At 43.2% G+C, this 17,415-nt stretch overlaps 1 protein-coding gene and 1 non-coding gene across 3 annotated transcripts in view; both read right to left on the reverse strand.

The window, feature by feature from the left end:
* Positions 1-1,907: 1,907 nt before the first annotated feature.
* LOC114036790 lies at positions 1,908-2,014 on the reverse strand. The gene has a single exon (XR_003568374.1). It is a non-coding gene; the product is annotated as a U6 spliceosomal RNA (small nuclear RNA).
* Positions 2,015-6,116: 4,102 nt separating this feature from the next.
* The window catches only part of LOC114035958 (DEP domain-containing mTOR-interacting protein-like), a 31,972-nt gene continuing 20,673 nt past the window's right edge, over positions 6,117-17,415 (reverse strand). Inside the window, exons 3-9 of one of the 2 annotated variants that reach the window (XM_027852347.1) lie at positions 16,145-16,268; positions 12,528-12,706; positions 11,476-11,658; positions 10,835-10,975; positions 9,828-9,898; positions 7,873-7,977; positions 6,117-6,566 (exon numbers count right to left, since the gene is read on the reverse strand). In XM_027852347.1, the coding sequence (XP_027708148.1) occupies positions 6,441-6,566; positions 7,873-7,977; positions 9,828-9,898; positions 10,835-10,975; positions 11,476-11,658; positions 12,528-12,706; positions 16,145-16,268 (929 nt within the window). In that variant the 3' untranslated portion in view covers positions 6,117-6,440. The remainder of the gene's footprint in view (positions 6,567-7,872; positions 7,978-9,827; positions 9,899-10,834; positions 10,976-11,475; positions 11,659-12,527; positions 12,707-16,144; positions 16,269-17,415) is intronic. The other variant, XM_027852355.1, reaches the window with a different exon arrangement.

The following is a 17,415-nucleotide window of genomic DNA, read 5'->3' on the forward strand; positions in this document are numbered from 1 at the left end:
AACTCCATATGAGGTCATGAAGACATGACTAAAATGACTGAACATAATTGTGTAGTCATGCAAAACATATTTCCATATTAGTCATTTTGTGAAAAAAAGCACAGAGGAAAAAAAAACAAAACAAGAAAAATAAAGTTTAAAAAAAAGGAGTATGCTTCAATCTGCATTTGGATTCCATCAGTTCTTTCTCTGGAAGTAGATAGCATTTTTCTCTGGAAGTAGATAACATTTTTCATCATAAGTCCTTCAGAATTGTCTCAGATCACTGTATTGCTTTGCCTTTAAATGCACTTACATATCTATGATCTCGTTTTATCCTCACTAAGGACCTGTCAGATAAGTGCCATTATATCCATTGTACAAACTCAGAAAAGTTATAACAGATACAAACACCATACAGAGTTGAAATTGGAACCCAGACCTCCAGAGTACCTGGGTCCAATGCTTTTCCCAGGGGGTCTACATGGTCTTCAATAAGCAGTCAGCCTTGCTAGTATCAGGTCCAGTTCCTTTGCCTATCACTTCTATGCAAAAATATCATTCTCTCTTAACAGAGTAGTCAGTTTGTCCTCATTCACAGTTGATCATCAGATAGTATTGCTGTTACTTTACACTGTTCTGGTTCTGCTCATTTCGCTTTGCATCAGTTCATATAAACCCAGGTTTTTCTGAGAGAATTCTGCTCATCATTTCTTACAGCACAATAGTACTTCATCACAAACATATACCACAACTTGTTCAGCCAATTGACTGGCAACCCCTCAATTCCCAATTCTTTGCCACCACAAAAAAGAACTGCTATATTGTTGCACAAATAGGTCCATTTCCCTTTTTTTCTTTGTTTTTTTTTTTTAATCTGTTTGGGCAGTGGCATTTTCAGAATGTTGTAACTCAAAGTCTTCGGTAACAAAAGGTCTTTATCAATCACATTATCAAACCTGTTGAACTCTTCAGAATCATCCTGCCCTCATGAAGCTCTCAAACTGAGACAGAGAGATACAGGTACGAAAAGATAATATAGATAGCAGAATAAAAACCTTAACCAAAACTCCAAATGTTTGCACACAGGGAAAAAAACCGTAAAATGTGTCCTAAAATAAAAACAAACTTAAGTCACTCCTCTTCCAGGAAGTCCTTCTTGATACTAAAATTACATCCCTATTTCTTGAATTTCATTTGGATTTAGAGTTAGAGCCTCTGAATTCTAACACAAACTCTGACACTTAATACTTGAGTTGGGACAATACTCTGGGCTTCCTCTTTCTGACCTGTAAAATGAGTGAGTGAAGCTAGATGACCTCTGAGGCTCCTTAGAGTTCTGAACCTATGAGCTTTAATCTCTGTTTCACGAACTTAACATGACTTGATTCCCCATTGTTTGGCTTCTCAGATACGTGAGGATTTTCTTCTCGCTGAGCATTCATTTATTCGTTCAACAAGTATTTTTAAATGGTTATTCAGTGCCAAGCACTGAAGATACAAAAACAAAAAATGAAATAGTCCCTACCTTCAAATAACTTACATTCCATTGGTGAAGGATAACAACATGAACACAGGTTAGGAAATGCAAAGTATGTTGAAAATAGTTTTTGAAAAACAGTTTTGAAAGTAGTTGAAAAAACTATTTTCTTTGTATACAAAATATATAAAAAGTAGTTTTGGGGAGAGGGTACAAGCAATGGGGCAAGGGAAATCAGTATAGACAACTATAATGATTTGAGGGAAACTTGGGTTACAATCAGACAGAGGTGAATGAGTTACAGCCTGAGCAAAGACATGGAGACAGGAAATAAAACAGACTGTGAACTCCTCTAAGGCAAAAAGTATCTCTTCTTTACTTTGTGTCATCCCCACAGCACTGAGCAAAGTACTGGACATGTGTCGTTGTTTCATCTTCGATTTTTTTTTTAAATATGGTATGCTTCATGATTTTGCGTGTCATCCTTGTGCAGGGGCCATGCTAATCTTCCCTGTATCATTCCAATTTTAGTATATGTGCTGCCAAAGCAATCACTTGGTCTTCGATTTTGAAAAAACCAGTGACATCACAACATTGGGTAAGGTGTGTTTGGCTGCGACTGACCAGACCAACACAAGTTCAGAAGGTACTACCACAGGTTGGGTATAAGTGGTCCATTAGAACATTTAGCCTGGAGGTAGCTCTGAAATTGTGCAGCTTGTGTTTCCTTTGTGCTTCTACAATTCTGTTTTGCTCATGGAGTATAGGACCTTCTTTGATACGAGCATGCCACGGTGAGTAGTCCTGTGCCAGTATTTCCCATGTCTCACAGTCTTAGTAGATACCTTAAGAATGTCCTTCTGACTTCTTCTGACCACCATGTGAGCACTTACTTTGTGTGAGTTCTCCATCTTTTGTTAAGTGTGAATTTGGCATGTGAACAATGAAGGTAGAGTAAACGCTTGGGGACAGAAAGTCCTTCCTTTCCTGATTTCTGTAATCACACAAGGAAGGTAATCCCCTACCCCCAGCTACACACCCCAGGCAGTTCTGCTTCCCAATTATTTCTGACATCATCATCCTCATCATCACCACCACCACCACCACTACAACAATAATAGCTTGCATTTACATAATACCTACTATATTCCAGGGACTGTGCAAAGCCTTTTACAAATATTATCCCATTTAATCTTCACAACAACCCTGGGAGGTAGGTGCTATTATTATCCTCATTTTATAGTTGAGGAAATTGAGAACATTGTATGTGTGGAAAGGGAGGGAATAAGCATTTATGTAGTGCCTACTGTGTGCCAGGCCTTGTTCTAAGGGCTTTACAAATTTCATTTGATCCTCACAACCATCCTGGGAGGTAGGTGCTGTTATTATCTCCACTTTACAGATGATGAACCTGAGGCAAATAGAAGTTAAGCGACTTGCCCAGGGTCACACACTAGTGTCTGAGGTTGTACTTGAACTCAGGTCTTCCTGATTGCAGGCACAATGCTCTATCCACTGTACCACCTAGCTTCCTTGATAATAATAATGCCACCTTATATTTGTATAGAGGCAGTGTTATGATGGAAAGCATATTGGTCTCAAGTCAGAAGATCTGTGTTTGAGTCCCAGTTCTGACTCTTCTTGAAAAGTTCAGAAAGTCATTTAACCTTTCTGAGTCTGTTTACTCATTTATAAAATAAGGATGATACTTGTAGTACCTATATACTGTAAAGGTTCCTATAGAAAGTGCTTTATCAAGGACTCCAGGAATGTCTATTGTGATTAATAGGTTCACATCCTTTATCTCACAACTGCTATCCTGCTACCAGCCTTGTGAAGGTGGATAGCAGATATTATCCCCATCTTACAGATGAAAATACCAAGACTCAGGTCATGTACTCAAGGTTCAATAGCTAGTAAGTGGCAGAGCTGAGAGTTGGGACCCTCAGATCTCCTGGTTTCCAGGCCAGTGCTCCTCCCACTATCCTCACAATGAGTAGAGTCAACATTTTAGGAGCAGGAAATTGGATGTGGAAGGAGAAAAGTGGAGTCAGAACTTTCTATTCTGAGAAACATGAAGTTAGGAGTGTAGGGGAGAGAGGGGGCAGGAAAGGTGCTCTCACATTGAACTGCTTTACTGCTGATCATGCCTCCCACCCACACCTAACATACACAGAAAGTCTCTAAAACACCATCTGAAGTTACTCAACTGTTCTTACCCTTTTGATTTAGTCATCCCACAACTGGACTAATACATACATATCTATACACACACACACACACACACACACACACACACACTTTTATAAAACAAAGGTTAATGATAGGGAAATAAAAAGATGCCATATATTATTAAATATTCATAACTTTACTCTGTGGTAACCAAAAAAAAGCTGCAAACAACATGAGTGACTATCAATTGTTTAATGACTGTGGTATACGAATGCAGTAGAATAGTATTACATCATAGGAAACAAAAGACAGTGTGGGGTAGTACCCAATGAGCTGGCCCTGGTGTTAGGAAGATCTGAATTCAAGTCCTTCCTCTGACACATAGTGGCTGTGGTGACACTGAGCAAGTTAGTTGACTTGCCAGCACCCACCCCCAGGCAACTCTCTAGGACTGCAGAACAGGTGCTGATCAGCATGGGAAGAGTTTTCTTATTAGGAGCTTCCTATACTGAAGAAGTCACAAGTCTGGTTCAAAAAAGAAAAAAAAGGAGAAGGAAAGGAGGAAAGGGGAAGAAGGAAGGAAGGAAGGAAGAAAGAGAGAGAAATAAAGAAGGAAGGAAGGAAGAGAAAGAAGGGAAGGAAGAAGGAAAGAAGGAAGGAAGAAAAAAGGGAAAGAAAGAAAAAAGGAAGAAGGAAAGGAAAAGAAAGAAAGAAAAAGGGAAAGAGAAAAAGAAAGAAAAAGGAAAAAAGAGAAAGGAAGGAAGGGAATGAATAAATGAATATAATTCAAGAAAACTTGGGAAAACTAGGATGAAGGGATGCAGAACGAAGGGAGCAACACTCCTGGAACAACAAACACTACCGTAGTTGACTACTATCGTGCAAATGAAAATGACACTCAAAGACTACTGAACTTAGACTGATTTCAATGAACAATCTATTGGACAACAGAGGATGTAACATGAAGGCTTCTCTTAGAAGAGAGGTGGGGACCTACTGGCAAAGCATGTGGCCTACACTATCAGACATAGCTGTCGTACAGGTCAGTTTTGCTTAACTGATTTCCTTTGTGACAAGGGAGGATTCAGTGGAGGGAGAGGTGGGGTATATAAGAAAATGATCCCAATGTAAGAAGCAAAACAATAGCAAAATTAGGGAAAATAATACTTTGGTTTGACCTAGACTCTTAACTCTGGCCATGTCTTGGGTAAAGCATTTCTCCCGCTGGCACAGAGCCTTCCTTGGTCTGGTTCTATCATTGAAAAAATCTTATTTTCCCTGTGGCATTTTTTTTTGGTGAGGCAATGGGGTTGAGTGACTTGCCCAGGGTTACACAGCTAGTGAGTATTATGTGTCTGAGGCCAGATTTGAACTCAGGTCCTCCTGACTCCAGAGCTGGTGCTCTATCCGCTGCTCCACCTATCTGCACCACCCCCCTCCAGCTTTCCCTAGTTTCTCATTTGGCTATGCTTGTGTAAGTTGTGAGAAACATGCCTGCAAAATGCTCTGGGTCTGCTGGAGCTGTTCACACAGACCCAAAGTATGGAGGCCACTAAACAATGACAAGAAGACACCATGCCATGAGACCTCTTTCCAATATGTATCATGAGTGTTAGACACAAGCTCTGAGGGTAGGAAGACACAGGAGACCATGAAGTCTTGCCCCCTGTCTTCAGACCCAGGCTCTGCTTCCTATGGTACGACAGCAAAAGGTGGTGTGCCAGACTAAACTCATGGCCAGAGGGTAAAAGGGCCCAAGGTGTGTCTTTGACTGTGGCTTCACCTCCAGAGGCTGGGGCAGGGCACAGCCCCTCCCTTCATGCTTCAGACTCTTTCCATCCCTCAGTTCACTCTTGCTTCAGCAGTGTGGGCTTCATCTTCTTATAGCCCTTTGAATTCTGCAAGGTACTTTTACAGATGTGTCTCATGGAGCCTCACAGCGGCCCTGTGACAAGGAGGCAGGGTGGGAATTAACATCCCCATTTTACAGGCCAGGAAACTGAAGCTCAGAGGAGGGAAATACCTAGCCCCAGGTTGCAGAGCTGGGTTAATGGAGGTCTGAGTCAGAACTGGGACCCTGGTGGTCAGGTTTCTAGTGTGATGTTCTTTCCACTACCCCACACCACCTCTAATGTAAGTTGAAAGAGGGTTTGTGCCATATCTGATCCATCTCTGGGCGCCCTCATTGCCACAGGCAAGAGGCAGCTCTGGATCTCTCTAGAAAGTTCCTAGTAAAAAGGCCACCTTGTCTATGATGCATCCTGGATCAATCTCTTTAAACAGAAGTGATCTTCATCTTCTCTGACTTCTTCAAACTGTTTATTTGAATCTCTCTTATGGTCTTTAATCACATACTGCCTTCTACTATATCTATACATACACACATATAATATATATTATATACATACATACATACATATATATATATATACACACCTATATATGTGTGTGGGATATTTGTGTATATGTATATTCATACGTACATGCATGCATACACACATATACAATATCCTCCCTACTGGATTGCAAACTCTTTGAGGGCAGGAGCATGTTTTACCCATCTCTGTGTCTACCACAATGCCAAACAGAGCACTTTGCACATAGTAGGTACTCAAGAAATGTTTATATGAGGGGCAACTTGTTCATTCCCAGGGCTTTGGAGTTTCTCTCTAGTTACGTCTGCTACCCCGCATACATTTTAATCTGGGGTTTTTGATGGCCTGTTTATAGTTCATCCTGGTTGGCAAGGGGAGTCAGGCACTGGGGAGGGGCCAGGGGAAGGTTGCCAAAGGAGGCCCTCAGGCTCCCTTCACTCTATGTCTTCCATAATCTCCATGATCAATGTCCGTGGCCCCGTCACAATGAGGTTGCTGACCGTCGGGTAGTCCAAATGTAGCACCAAAATGCCATTCACTGAGATCACAAACTGGCATACCTGGATTGGAGAGAAAGAGGACCTTGGGCACAATGAAATGGAGGAAAATGGGACAAGATCCATGATCCAGGAGGGGAGTATTGACCTTTGTCTTCTTGAAACAGCCAGGTCTGTGTATCAAAGCCATCTGGCTCTTCTGGTGTGTATCCCTGGAGTATTTGCTAAGGCCAGACCAAGTCTGCAGGGGGAAGGGGTCATGTCTGTTCATTTGGTTTAAATGTGATGCTATGAGGGCCTTGGCTCCAAAATCATCTCATGTATACCTCTTTACTAAGTGAGTGCTTCCTCTCCTATCAGGCAGTCTCTCAGCTCAGATCTATTGCACTGAGGCAGGAGATCCATATACCTCTTCTCCCAGAAAGCTCATTCGCCCCTACAGGATCTTGAGCCATGAGCTCAGCAGAACCTTGGGAAAGACTTGGGATGACCCTGCCTTGTGCAGCCTTTCCAAGGGTCAAGGGTTAATAGGATATACCTGTTCTTAAAGGAGGGCTGTGGGTCATAGACCCACAACAAAGATCCTGGTGTACTGGATTCTAGTCCTGTGTCCTTTCCACTATGAAATGCTGCCTTTCATGTGGTAGGCACTTGGGCCTGACCTACCAGGAATGGGCCCAGTTGGCAATGGAAAAGGTGGGATTCCACCTAATCCTTACTTCCACCTAATCCCAAGAAGCCAATGTTTTAAGGTATTTTTAGTCAAATCTTTTTTTTCTCTTTATATTGAACCAGTAGTCAGCTGGTCCCAAGGCAATTTGCCTTGTTGCATCTGGTTGACCATGTTGCACTTTCAAGCATTCTCTCTTTCTGCTTTGTTTTCCTTTTCTTCCTCTTAACTCTGAAGAGAGGAGTGAAGAGGAAAAAAATAGGGATGAGAGAAGGGAAGAGAAGAGAGAGGAAGGGATATGATGGAAGGGGAAGGAAAGAGATAGGAAAGAAAAGGGAAGGGAAGGGAAAGGAAAATAGAAGATTTGAGAGAAGGAGGAAGGGAAAGAATAGAAGGGAAGAGAGGAGAAAGGAAGGGAAAAGAGGAATGGAAAAAGAGAGGAAAATGGAAAGGAAATCTAGAAAAGCACTCCATGACTCCTAGCTTTTCCTTGCAGGACCCTAGCCTGTGGCAGTTTTTGACTCAATTACTGTCATGAATGGCTTTGATAAGAGACAGTAAACTGCACACAAGTACAATCCCAAGCTCACAGTACCCACCCCCTCAGCTCAACCTCTCAAGGGCCATGGGACAAGATTACAGGAAAATAAATGCATGGGAAAAAGCTCAAGTCTCCCCAAGGGCCCATTCTTGATGTACCTTCATGCCTGCAGCAGCAGCTGGGCCTCCAGGATCCACAGCCTGGATGTAACAAGGTCTTCCTCCTCGGACTACAAACCCCCAACCCACAGCATCCCCTACAATCTGGAAGGAGAAGGCAAAAGATTATTGTGGCAAAGTGGTGCAATTGAAAGAGGGCTGGATTTGGGATCAAAGGACCTCGCTTCAAATCTTGAATCTGCCACTTACTGTCTTATCAGATGGATCTCAGGCAAGTCATTTTGCCTCTTTAGGCCTATTTCTTCATCTGTAAAATGAAAAGGTTGAACAAGATGGCCTCTAATGGCCTCTTCCAGGTCTAAATTTTTGGTTCTATGACCATGATGCAATGTTAGGGGACTACCAGCCTCAAAGTTCCTGTGCCAGCTCAGAGTGTCAAGATGTTAGGCCCCATTACACGGAATACAAAGAGGAAAGCAAGACAGGAAAGAGGAAGTGGAACAAAGAGGGAGGAGAAAGATAGGGAAAGGAAAGGTCAATACTCCCCTCCTGGATCATGGATCTTGTCCCTTTTCGACTAGTCTGCCAACTCCCTGAGGGCAGGGCCACTTCTCTTCTTTCTGTCTGCCCTGCAGTGCTTAGCCTGAGGTTTGGCACAAAGAATCATGGAATCTAAGGCAAAAGGGATCCTCTAAGGTCTTCTAGTCTAGACTATACCTGACTAAAAATCCTTCCTAAAACATCTCCAGCAGTGTGATCCAGCCCCTGCTTAAAGACTTCCAATGAGGCTGAATCCACTACTTCCTGAGGCTGCCTTTTCCATTTTAGTACAGCTCTAATAGGAAGTTTTTACTTATATATATTTTTCCATAAATACGGTTTTACTTAACATCAAGCCTAAATCTGCCTGCTTGCAACTCCCACCTAATACTCCTAGATCTGTCCTATAGGACCATGCAAAACACATTCCTTGCAATTTCTTTGCAACAACTCTTTGAAGGAAACAACACAAGCTATTTATTACCCTTCTTTAGATGAGGAAACTGAGGTTCAGATAAGCTATGTGACTTATCCATTGTCTTACAGCTAATAGGTGTCAAAAGTAGAATTTAAATTCAGAACTGCTAACTCCAGCTCCAGCACCTGATCTACCATGCAATATACCCTTGAAGCCACTGGCTATAGCCCTCCCAAAATTGACATCAACACAGGGGAGTTAAAAACTTGTTCAGTCAAATTGACCTAAGTTACAGAGATGCAAAATTTCAGAGCTGAAATTGAGCTCAGAGGTCAATCATCAAATCTAACTTTTTCATTTTACAGATGAAGAAACTTGAGTTCTAGAGAAAGGGAAATGACTTCCTCAAGGTCACATAGTGGATAGTTGAGACTGGAGCCCAGTTTTCCTTCTTGATTCAATGTTCTTTCCATTACATTGTTCAGCTTCCTACTTGCCTAAAATAAAGTGAGGGGAAGTTTTACAAAAGATACGGATAGCAGAGCAGGTAGAGAAGAGAAAGGGAGAAGAGAGGGAGGGCATAGCAGAATGGTTTCACAAAGAGTCATTCTAGACTCTCCCTCAACTTCCTGTCCTTCAGGGCTTCAAGGACACATACTCAAATCTAACATTGGGAAATGTAGTTTTTTTTTTGCTAGGGCATCAACATTGGCAGCTGATGAGGGCAATGATTTGGGAAGGGGTTGTTATTCCTCCCCAAAAAGATTCTTCCCTACAATGACTTCTTTCACTCTGTATACCAACCCATCCACAGCATGACTGCCCCACCTCTAGAGTTCCCTTTCTATGGTTCTCCTGCCCTAGGATTTACCTTTATCCCCAATAACCGCTAAGGCATCGGCCAAATTTCCCCCCAGACAGACCATCCCCTCTCCCAGCATGACTGTATCCATGGTCAGATCATCTTCTGCAACTCAACCTTCCCAATCAAATTTTCTCTAGGTGCCAGGATTTCTAATTACAACTGTCCACTTACTGTTAGAGTCTTCTTCACATAGGGGGCTCCTGGGGACAAAAGCTCCTCACTGGTTACCTGTCTCTTCAGCACTGATGTGGAAGAAGGGGTCCATAGAAAGTAATAAGGCAAAAAAAGAAAGTAATAAAGACTGACCCCATCCTTTTGCCCCAGTGAAGCTCACCAACCCTGGTCATGCCTTTTAATTTATCTTCAACTTTTATCTCAGGTAGGGGAAACATCCTCTTACCCTACTAAGAAAGTGGCCTATCTTTGGGATAGACAAATAGACACTCAACCTATTACAGCCAGGTACCCACAGAGACCTGGGGAGGGGAATCCTGACCCAAAGACCCAGAGATCTGCATTTTAAGAAAAAGAGTCACAAGTTTTGGCAAAGCCTGTGCCGATAGTACAGAACCTCTAATTTTGGCACAAGCAATGTGTCACTCGTTCATTCACTCACGACCAATATGTGCCAGGTTCCTCTGGGAGACACTGAGAAGGATAAAACATAGTCCCTGACAATAGGGCATTCTATATATAATGGTTTGTAACTGGACATTTGTATGAGCATATGTGATACTGCATGTGTGTGTATATATGACTACATTTGGGAGTTGTGATATTAGTGTTTGTTTATCTATTTATGACTGTGTCTGTGTGACTGCATGGGTTAGCCAAGGTGATATCTGCCTCACCCCACTTATCGCATCTGATACCACAAAGATATGGACAATAGTTCTCAGCTTTAAGCCTGGAACTCTTTGTCTCTAGTCATGCCACTTAGTGGTGCTTTGAAGAACTAAATCGTTGATGGGTGGTACTTAGATCCCCCTTGAAAGAACCACAGAGATAAGGTCAGCTGATGGAGTTTGTGTTCATCTTGCCCAAGATCACACAGCAAGTGGGTGACAGACAAAGAAATAGACCTCAACCTGCCGATGTGGACTTCAGGGCTCTTTCTCCTACACCATGCCACTGAATTGTTGAGTGATGTAGACCAAGAGCTGGATTGGGAGACTTACCTGACTTGGGGTTGCACTCAGAGCCTGGTGGGAGCCCCAGAACAGGTGGACTGTTATAGTAGGGGCCAGCTCCCCCTGCTAGGCTGGTGACACTGCTTCTCCTGACAGCCGAGACCACTTTGATTTCCTTGTTAGGCTGAACTGGAAGATTAAAAAAAGTAAGGCGTGGTTTGGGAGAGTGTTGGAAGAAAGCAGCTAAACTCAGAGAGGCCTGCCTGCTGCCACCAGGGCACCGTCTGGATCCCATTTTTCACTGAGACGTGTACCCTGACAGATAGCCCAATCCAAAACTTTCTCTGGATGAGATAGCTACACCTGGCAGCAGGGGTTTGGGTTAGAGCATTTCTGGGTATTTTTACATTGAATAAATGACAGAATCATAGATAATCTAAAACTCCATTGCTTCCATACAACATGTACAGTACTCATGTTCAAATATATGTATAGATATGTAAATATAGATATAAAAGCATTACCTCTCTGCCTGTCTCTGAGACCTTTGTGGCATGACCCTATTTTCAGAAGTCTGGTACTCAGCCAGACAGCAAAAAGATAAGGCCATTTTGTGGAGAACTGAGAACTGGTACCAGGGTGCCAATTAACATCCCTTCCCTGAGAGACCGGATGCCCTGTCCGGTTACCTGAAAGGAAGCTGGTGTTGCCCTGGTCAGGGTTGAGCTTTCGAAGACAGAAGGGGCTATCAGGACTCTCAGGGACAGCTCGGATGTGGTCAGTCAGAAGCTCCGTCAGCCGCCGCCGCCTACGGAAGTTGATCCGGAACTGGTAGAGGAGATTGCTGTCAAAGAAGTGGTGCTTGGTGGAGACTGGGCAGAGAGAGAGGAGAGGTCACGAAGGCTGGAGAAGGTCTCTGCCTCACCCTCCCCAATATCTCTTTCTCTTTCCCTTTCAGATTAAGCCTCTTCTGTGGCCACCTGTGAAACGAGCACTGGAAGGTCTCCTGCTCCCAAAACATTTCCTTCAACAGCCAGTCAGCTCTGCTCACTCATGAAGGAGTCCTTCCCCTGGGGGCTGCAGTTGGAGTCAGGAAGTCCTGAGTTCAAACTCCACCTCAGACACTTACTAGCTATGAGGCCTTGGGCAAGTCACTTAACCTCTATTTGCCTCAGTTACCTCATGTAAAATGAGGGAGTGGGACTCAATGGCCTCAAAAGTTCCTTTCATCTTTATATTTATCATCCCATATTTGACCCAGAGTGCTACTTCATGCCCTCATTGCCATTCCCCTTCTCTGGACTCCTACAATTCTGTTGTAGGATCACTGTTTTCTCACACAATGAACCCTGGATCACAAACTCTCTTGTCTTATCTTGTTCCTTGTGTAAAAGCTTGGTCTTCCCAGCTACAGGGAGCTACCTGAAAGCAAGGCTTGGGCTTTTCCTTTGTCTATTTCCACAACGGTATGACAAAGGATAGAATCGGCCCTATAGGAGCCAGCAGTAAAGACTTATTAAAGGATTCGTTGTTTTCTGGTGCCTGAAATTCCACCATTAGTGTTGCATTCCTTAAGGATATTAATTGCAACTCTTTTAAACTATATGAGCCATCCCACATTGTATGAGAAGCAGAGTGAGGGCATAGGGCAAGGAAGCTACACTTCCCTGACTTTATTAAGTTGCCCCAAACTGCTCCTCCACACCAGTCTCCTTGTTCTTTATCCTCTCCTCCCCCTCACCATGTTGAATGATCCCGTGTTCCAGGAGAGTCCGACACAGCTCCACAGCCTCCTTCCTGCTGGCTGCCTCTCCCTCCTGAGTAAGCCAGTCCACCATCTCACAGCCCACAAAAGCTCGCTGGTACCTGACGGATTTTTCCTCCCGAGCTTTAAGGATTGAGTCATCTGCACTCACCAACCTAAGGAGAGAGGCCACATTGGAGTGAGGATATCTCCCACCCTGTATCCCCCAGCCCTTCTTTAATGATTCTTCTTATGGTACTTTGTAATATATAAGATGCTTTTAAATCCATTAGTTTCTTGGACTTCTATGGCATCCTTGGAGATCCACTGTGAAGTGGACATGGCAACAGGTATTCGAATCCTCATTCTACGGAAGAGGGGGAGTGATTGGTGCCCAAAGCCACACAGTAAATATGTGGTAGAGCTGGGATCAAAGCTCAGGGAAGGTCATGTGCTAAAGCAAAAATATTAGGAGTCTGCTGACTTGAATTCCAGTTTCAGCTCTGCTACTAAATTATGTGACTAAGGAAAATGATCCTCAGTTTCTCTATCTATAAAATAGGGACAATAATGTATAACCTGTCTACCTCACAGAGTTGTTCTGAGGAGAAAATGATATTAATGTCTGTAAAAAATATGAAGCTTTTTACAAATGTTTGGAGTGTCAGTTTTTTGGTGTGTGTGTGTGTGTGTGTGTGTGTGTGTGTGTGTGTGTGTGTGTGTATTTCCAGCTAGACAGAAATAAGTATGAAACTTCTCTGCCAAACACTCTGGTGAGTACTCTAGGTCCAGGACCCAGACACCCCACTGAAGAAGGCTCAATCTCATTGCTTCAGGTTAGGATTCTCTCCCAGTGCTGCCAACGTGGGTACATTGGCACACCGGCCTCCAGGAACAGCCACCACAGGGGCTGTTCTTTAGCATCCCTAGTAGAATGATGGAACAAGGATAATTACAGCTACCTGCATTCTTAGAGACGGTCAGCAGAGGGAGCCCCAGGCCTGTGGATCCTCTGGCCATCCGTTCCTTTAAAAATGCTACTCAGAAAACTGGAGTAAAGATAGGAAAGACAGGTACACATACACACACACAGACACACACACACACACACAGGTGATCACAAGCACACTTCATGCAAATGCAGCTCATGTGAACACTACAGGCAGGAGTGAACTCACATGCATGATATACACAACTACTCAATGCTCAACTGTTCAAACACATGTTCCCTTGGATATTACACAGACACATGTGTATACTGCCCATTTATTTGCATGGGCACTAGCAGGCAGATATGTGGTCATAGATTCAGAGCTAACATCTCATTTTACCGATCATGGGACCATGAATTTAGAGTTGAAAGGGACTTTGGAGGATAACTAGTCTAACATCCTCACTTGATAGATGGGGAAACTAAGGCCCAAAGAAATGGTGTGACTTGTTTGAGATCCAGTATGTAGTAAGTGACAGAGCTGGAATTTGAACCCAGGTTCTCGGACTCCAAATCCACCATGCTTGCCATCAGACCATCCTTGTCCATTCAATTAAATTGGATAAAAATCAATTTAGCACTTGTATGTCAGGATACAAAAAAAAATGGAATAGTCCCCAGACATCAAAGAACTTATATTCTACATAGAGAAAGCAACATATATAAAGAGAAATATACAAAATAAGTATGATTGCTAAGTCATTTTGGGTCAGGGGAAGCACTACCTAGAGAAATCAGGAAAGACATATAGTAGAGTATGTCATTTGACCTAAATCTTTTTTTTTTTTTTTCTTGGCTAGGCAATGGGGTTAAGTGACTTGCCCAGGGTCACACAGCTAGTGTGTGTTATGTGTCTGAGGCCGGATTTGAACTCAGGTCTTCCTGACTTCAGGGCCGGTGCTCTATCTACTAGCTGCCCCTTGACCTAAATCTTAAAGGGAGTATAGGGTTCTAAGAGGCAGACATAAGGAAGAACACAATTCTAGGCACAATGTGTCATCAAGCTGTGCAAAGCCATGGATATGAGAGATAGCATGTTGTATATGAGGAACAGCAAATAGGTCTGTTTGCCTGGAAGGCAAATTGTGTAAAGACAAGTGTTATAATCCTGGAAGAGAAGACTGGAGCCAGCCTGAAATGGGCTTGAAATACCAAATGAAGGCTATATATTATCCTAGAAGCAAGAGGGAGACACTGGAGTTTCTTAAGCAGGTGAGTGACATGGTCAGATGTGTACTTTTAGAATATTACAATAATAGATGTGTGGAAGATGGATGAGAAAGGGGAGAGACTGTGAGGCTAATTAGGAGACCATTGCCAAAATTTAGGCAAGATGTGGACCCGAACTATGGTAGCTGGTCATGTGAACGGAGAAAGGTGTACGGAAGAGAGAATGGAGGTAGAATTTAAATCACTTTGCAATTTACTGGATATGTAGTGTGAGAGATAGAGTCAAGAATGAAATCTAGTTTGTGAATCTGAGTGACTGGAAGGATTATAGTGCCCTAACAGAAATATGGAACATTCAGAAGAAGAGAGAGTTTGGGGCCAGATTAACAAGCTTTATTTTAGACAAGTTGAGTGTGAGGTACTTAAAGGCCAACCATTTGGAAAAATCCAATAAGCAGTGAGTGAGGCAGTATAGGAGAGAGGGAGGGAGAGGGAGAGAGAGAAAGAGAGAGAGAGAGAGAGAGAGGGAGAGAGAGAGAGAGAGAGAGAGAGAGAGAGAGAGAGAGAGAGAGAGAGAGAGAGAGAGAGGCTAGGGCTGGATATATAGATCTGAGAGTCATCTATGTAGAAGTGATAGCTAAACCCCTAAGAACCAATGAGATCACAAAGAGAGAAGTGAGTGAGAGGTAAGAAAATTGAGGCAATGATTCTAGATAATTTTTTTCCAGAAATTTGTCTGTGGAAGGAAGGAGAGATATAACGCTATATTTTCAGGGGCTGGCATGGTCAAATTTTTTGAGAATGGAACAAATATGGACATGTGTATAGGCATTAGCAAAGGAGCTAGCGTATAAGATTGACAGAGAGATAGGAAGGCAGAAATGGCAAGTTCCTAGAAAAGAAAGGAGGGAAAGGATAGAGGGCACAAGCAGGAACTGGTTTAGGTCATGCTGATAAGCTCCCCTGTGCATGATGTATAAATATACTTATGTGAACACAGTCGAAAGAGACAGTTACATGTACACACTCATATATGTGTATATATATATGTATGTATATGACATATATACATATATATATTCCCATGGACTCTGAAGGCAGACATATACGCAGGGCACCGATGCATTCACATGGACATTGCACATAAGCTTTCAAATGCATACATGCACGTTCATATGTACACTAAACACAGACATGCTCAGATGCACACATACTAAACAGACATGCTGAAAGTACACAGACAAGAATGTGCTCACATAGAGACAAATGTTTGGGGGAGGCGGGGTGGTATAGAAAGGAGGAGAACAAAAGCTAACAGAGTCTTTTGTTATCATTGATGGTCCCAGGGTGGCTATGAGAAAATGTCAGGGCTGAAATTAATCCCAATCCCAGTGTTCCCCCTCCCCCAAACATTCCCCTTGTTCCCCACCCCCTCTCCCACACTGCTACATACGCTTCATACAGACTCTGGCCTCGAAGAAACACCTTGACATCCTTGTTTAAAGGGAAGGTCCCATCGTCCTTGCGGAAACGGTAGAGCAGTTTGGCATCTTTGTAGTCTGAGTGCTCATCACACACTGTAGAAGTTGGGGATGGGCATCACTCAGGGCATCCCACACTCATAGGAACCAAGTAGCACCCTCCCACTCAGAACAGAATCTGCATGGTATCTTGCCGAACAGATCAAAAGACCACTGAAGCCACTGACAGACAGGCAAGTAAACAGATGTTTATGAGAGCAGATGGACAAATGACCCTGATCAGCTGCTCACCAGTGTTCTGTCCTTGGTCTTCCATGGCCACAATCTGGCCTTGGCACAGAACAGGATATACTTCTTTCAGGGAAAGTGCTGATCTTATTTGGACAACCCTTACCCCCAGGAGCCAACTGGCAGGAGAGGAATGTTCAAAGAAAGTAATTAAAAACTAAAAGTCAGAAAGATAGTGAGTGGTAGAACTATGACCAAAACTCTGGGCTGATGTTTTCTTCCATTCTCTCCTCCTTCATCCTTTTATCCTATGAAGAGGTGGTCCTTTTCCTTGCCAGGGCAATCCCTCTACATGCATCCTTGATCCCATCTCTTCCCATCATTTCCAGCAGATAGCCCCCTCTATCATTCCCACTCTCACTAATCTCCACTATCTGCTGGTTCCTCCCCTGCAGCCTACAAATGCACCCATCCTTTAAAAATGCTCACTCATCTGACCATCTCCCCAACTATTGTTTTATATTTCTCCTTCCCCAAACCCCTTCTCCCCTTACTGTTGCTCCTTTCTTCTTGAAGAGGACCATGACATCAGGGAGGTGATGCCAGGACATGCAAACGAATTGTATTTAAGTGAGGGAAGACTGTGCAAAGTCACCAGCCTCATTTATTCCTCTGGAGCCATCTGGGTCCAGTGGCAAGATATAGATCAGGGTGACTGGAGATGGCCCTGATGTAGTGGGAGACCTTGGTCTTTTTAAGCTAAAGCCTTTAACAGGTCTCAGTTTGACTTAGGCAATGCCCAATCATTGATTAAGTAAGGCTAGGTAAGAAATGAGGCAGAAAATGTTCTCTTTTACCTAGTCAAAAAAAATCAATCCGGGAGGAGAAGACCCTTACAGTTTCTGGCCAAAACTGAAGCAATTGCTATTTACATTCACTCAGAGCCAATCAGGACCCAAACAATGACCAAGTGGGGTTGGCCTGGGAGCTATTGTTGGCTAATAAATGAGAGCCA

Source organism: Vombatus ursinus, unplaced genomic scaffold, assembly GCF_900497805.2.
Source record: "Vombatus ursinus unplaced genomic scaffold, bare-nosed wombat genome assembly UNPS02000580.1, whole genome shotgun sequence".
Taxonomy (NCBI): domain Eukaryota; kingdom Metazoa; phylum Chordata; class Mammalia; order Diprotodontia; family Vombatidae; genus Vombatus; species Vombatus ursinus.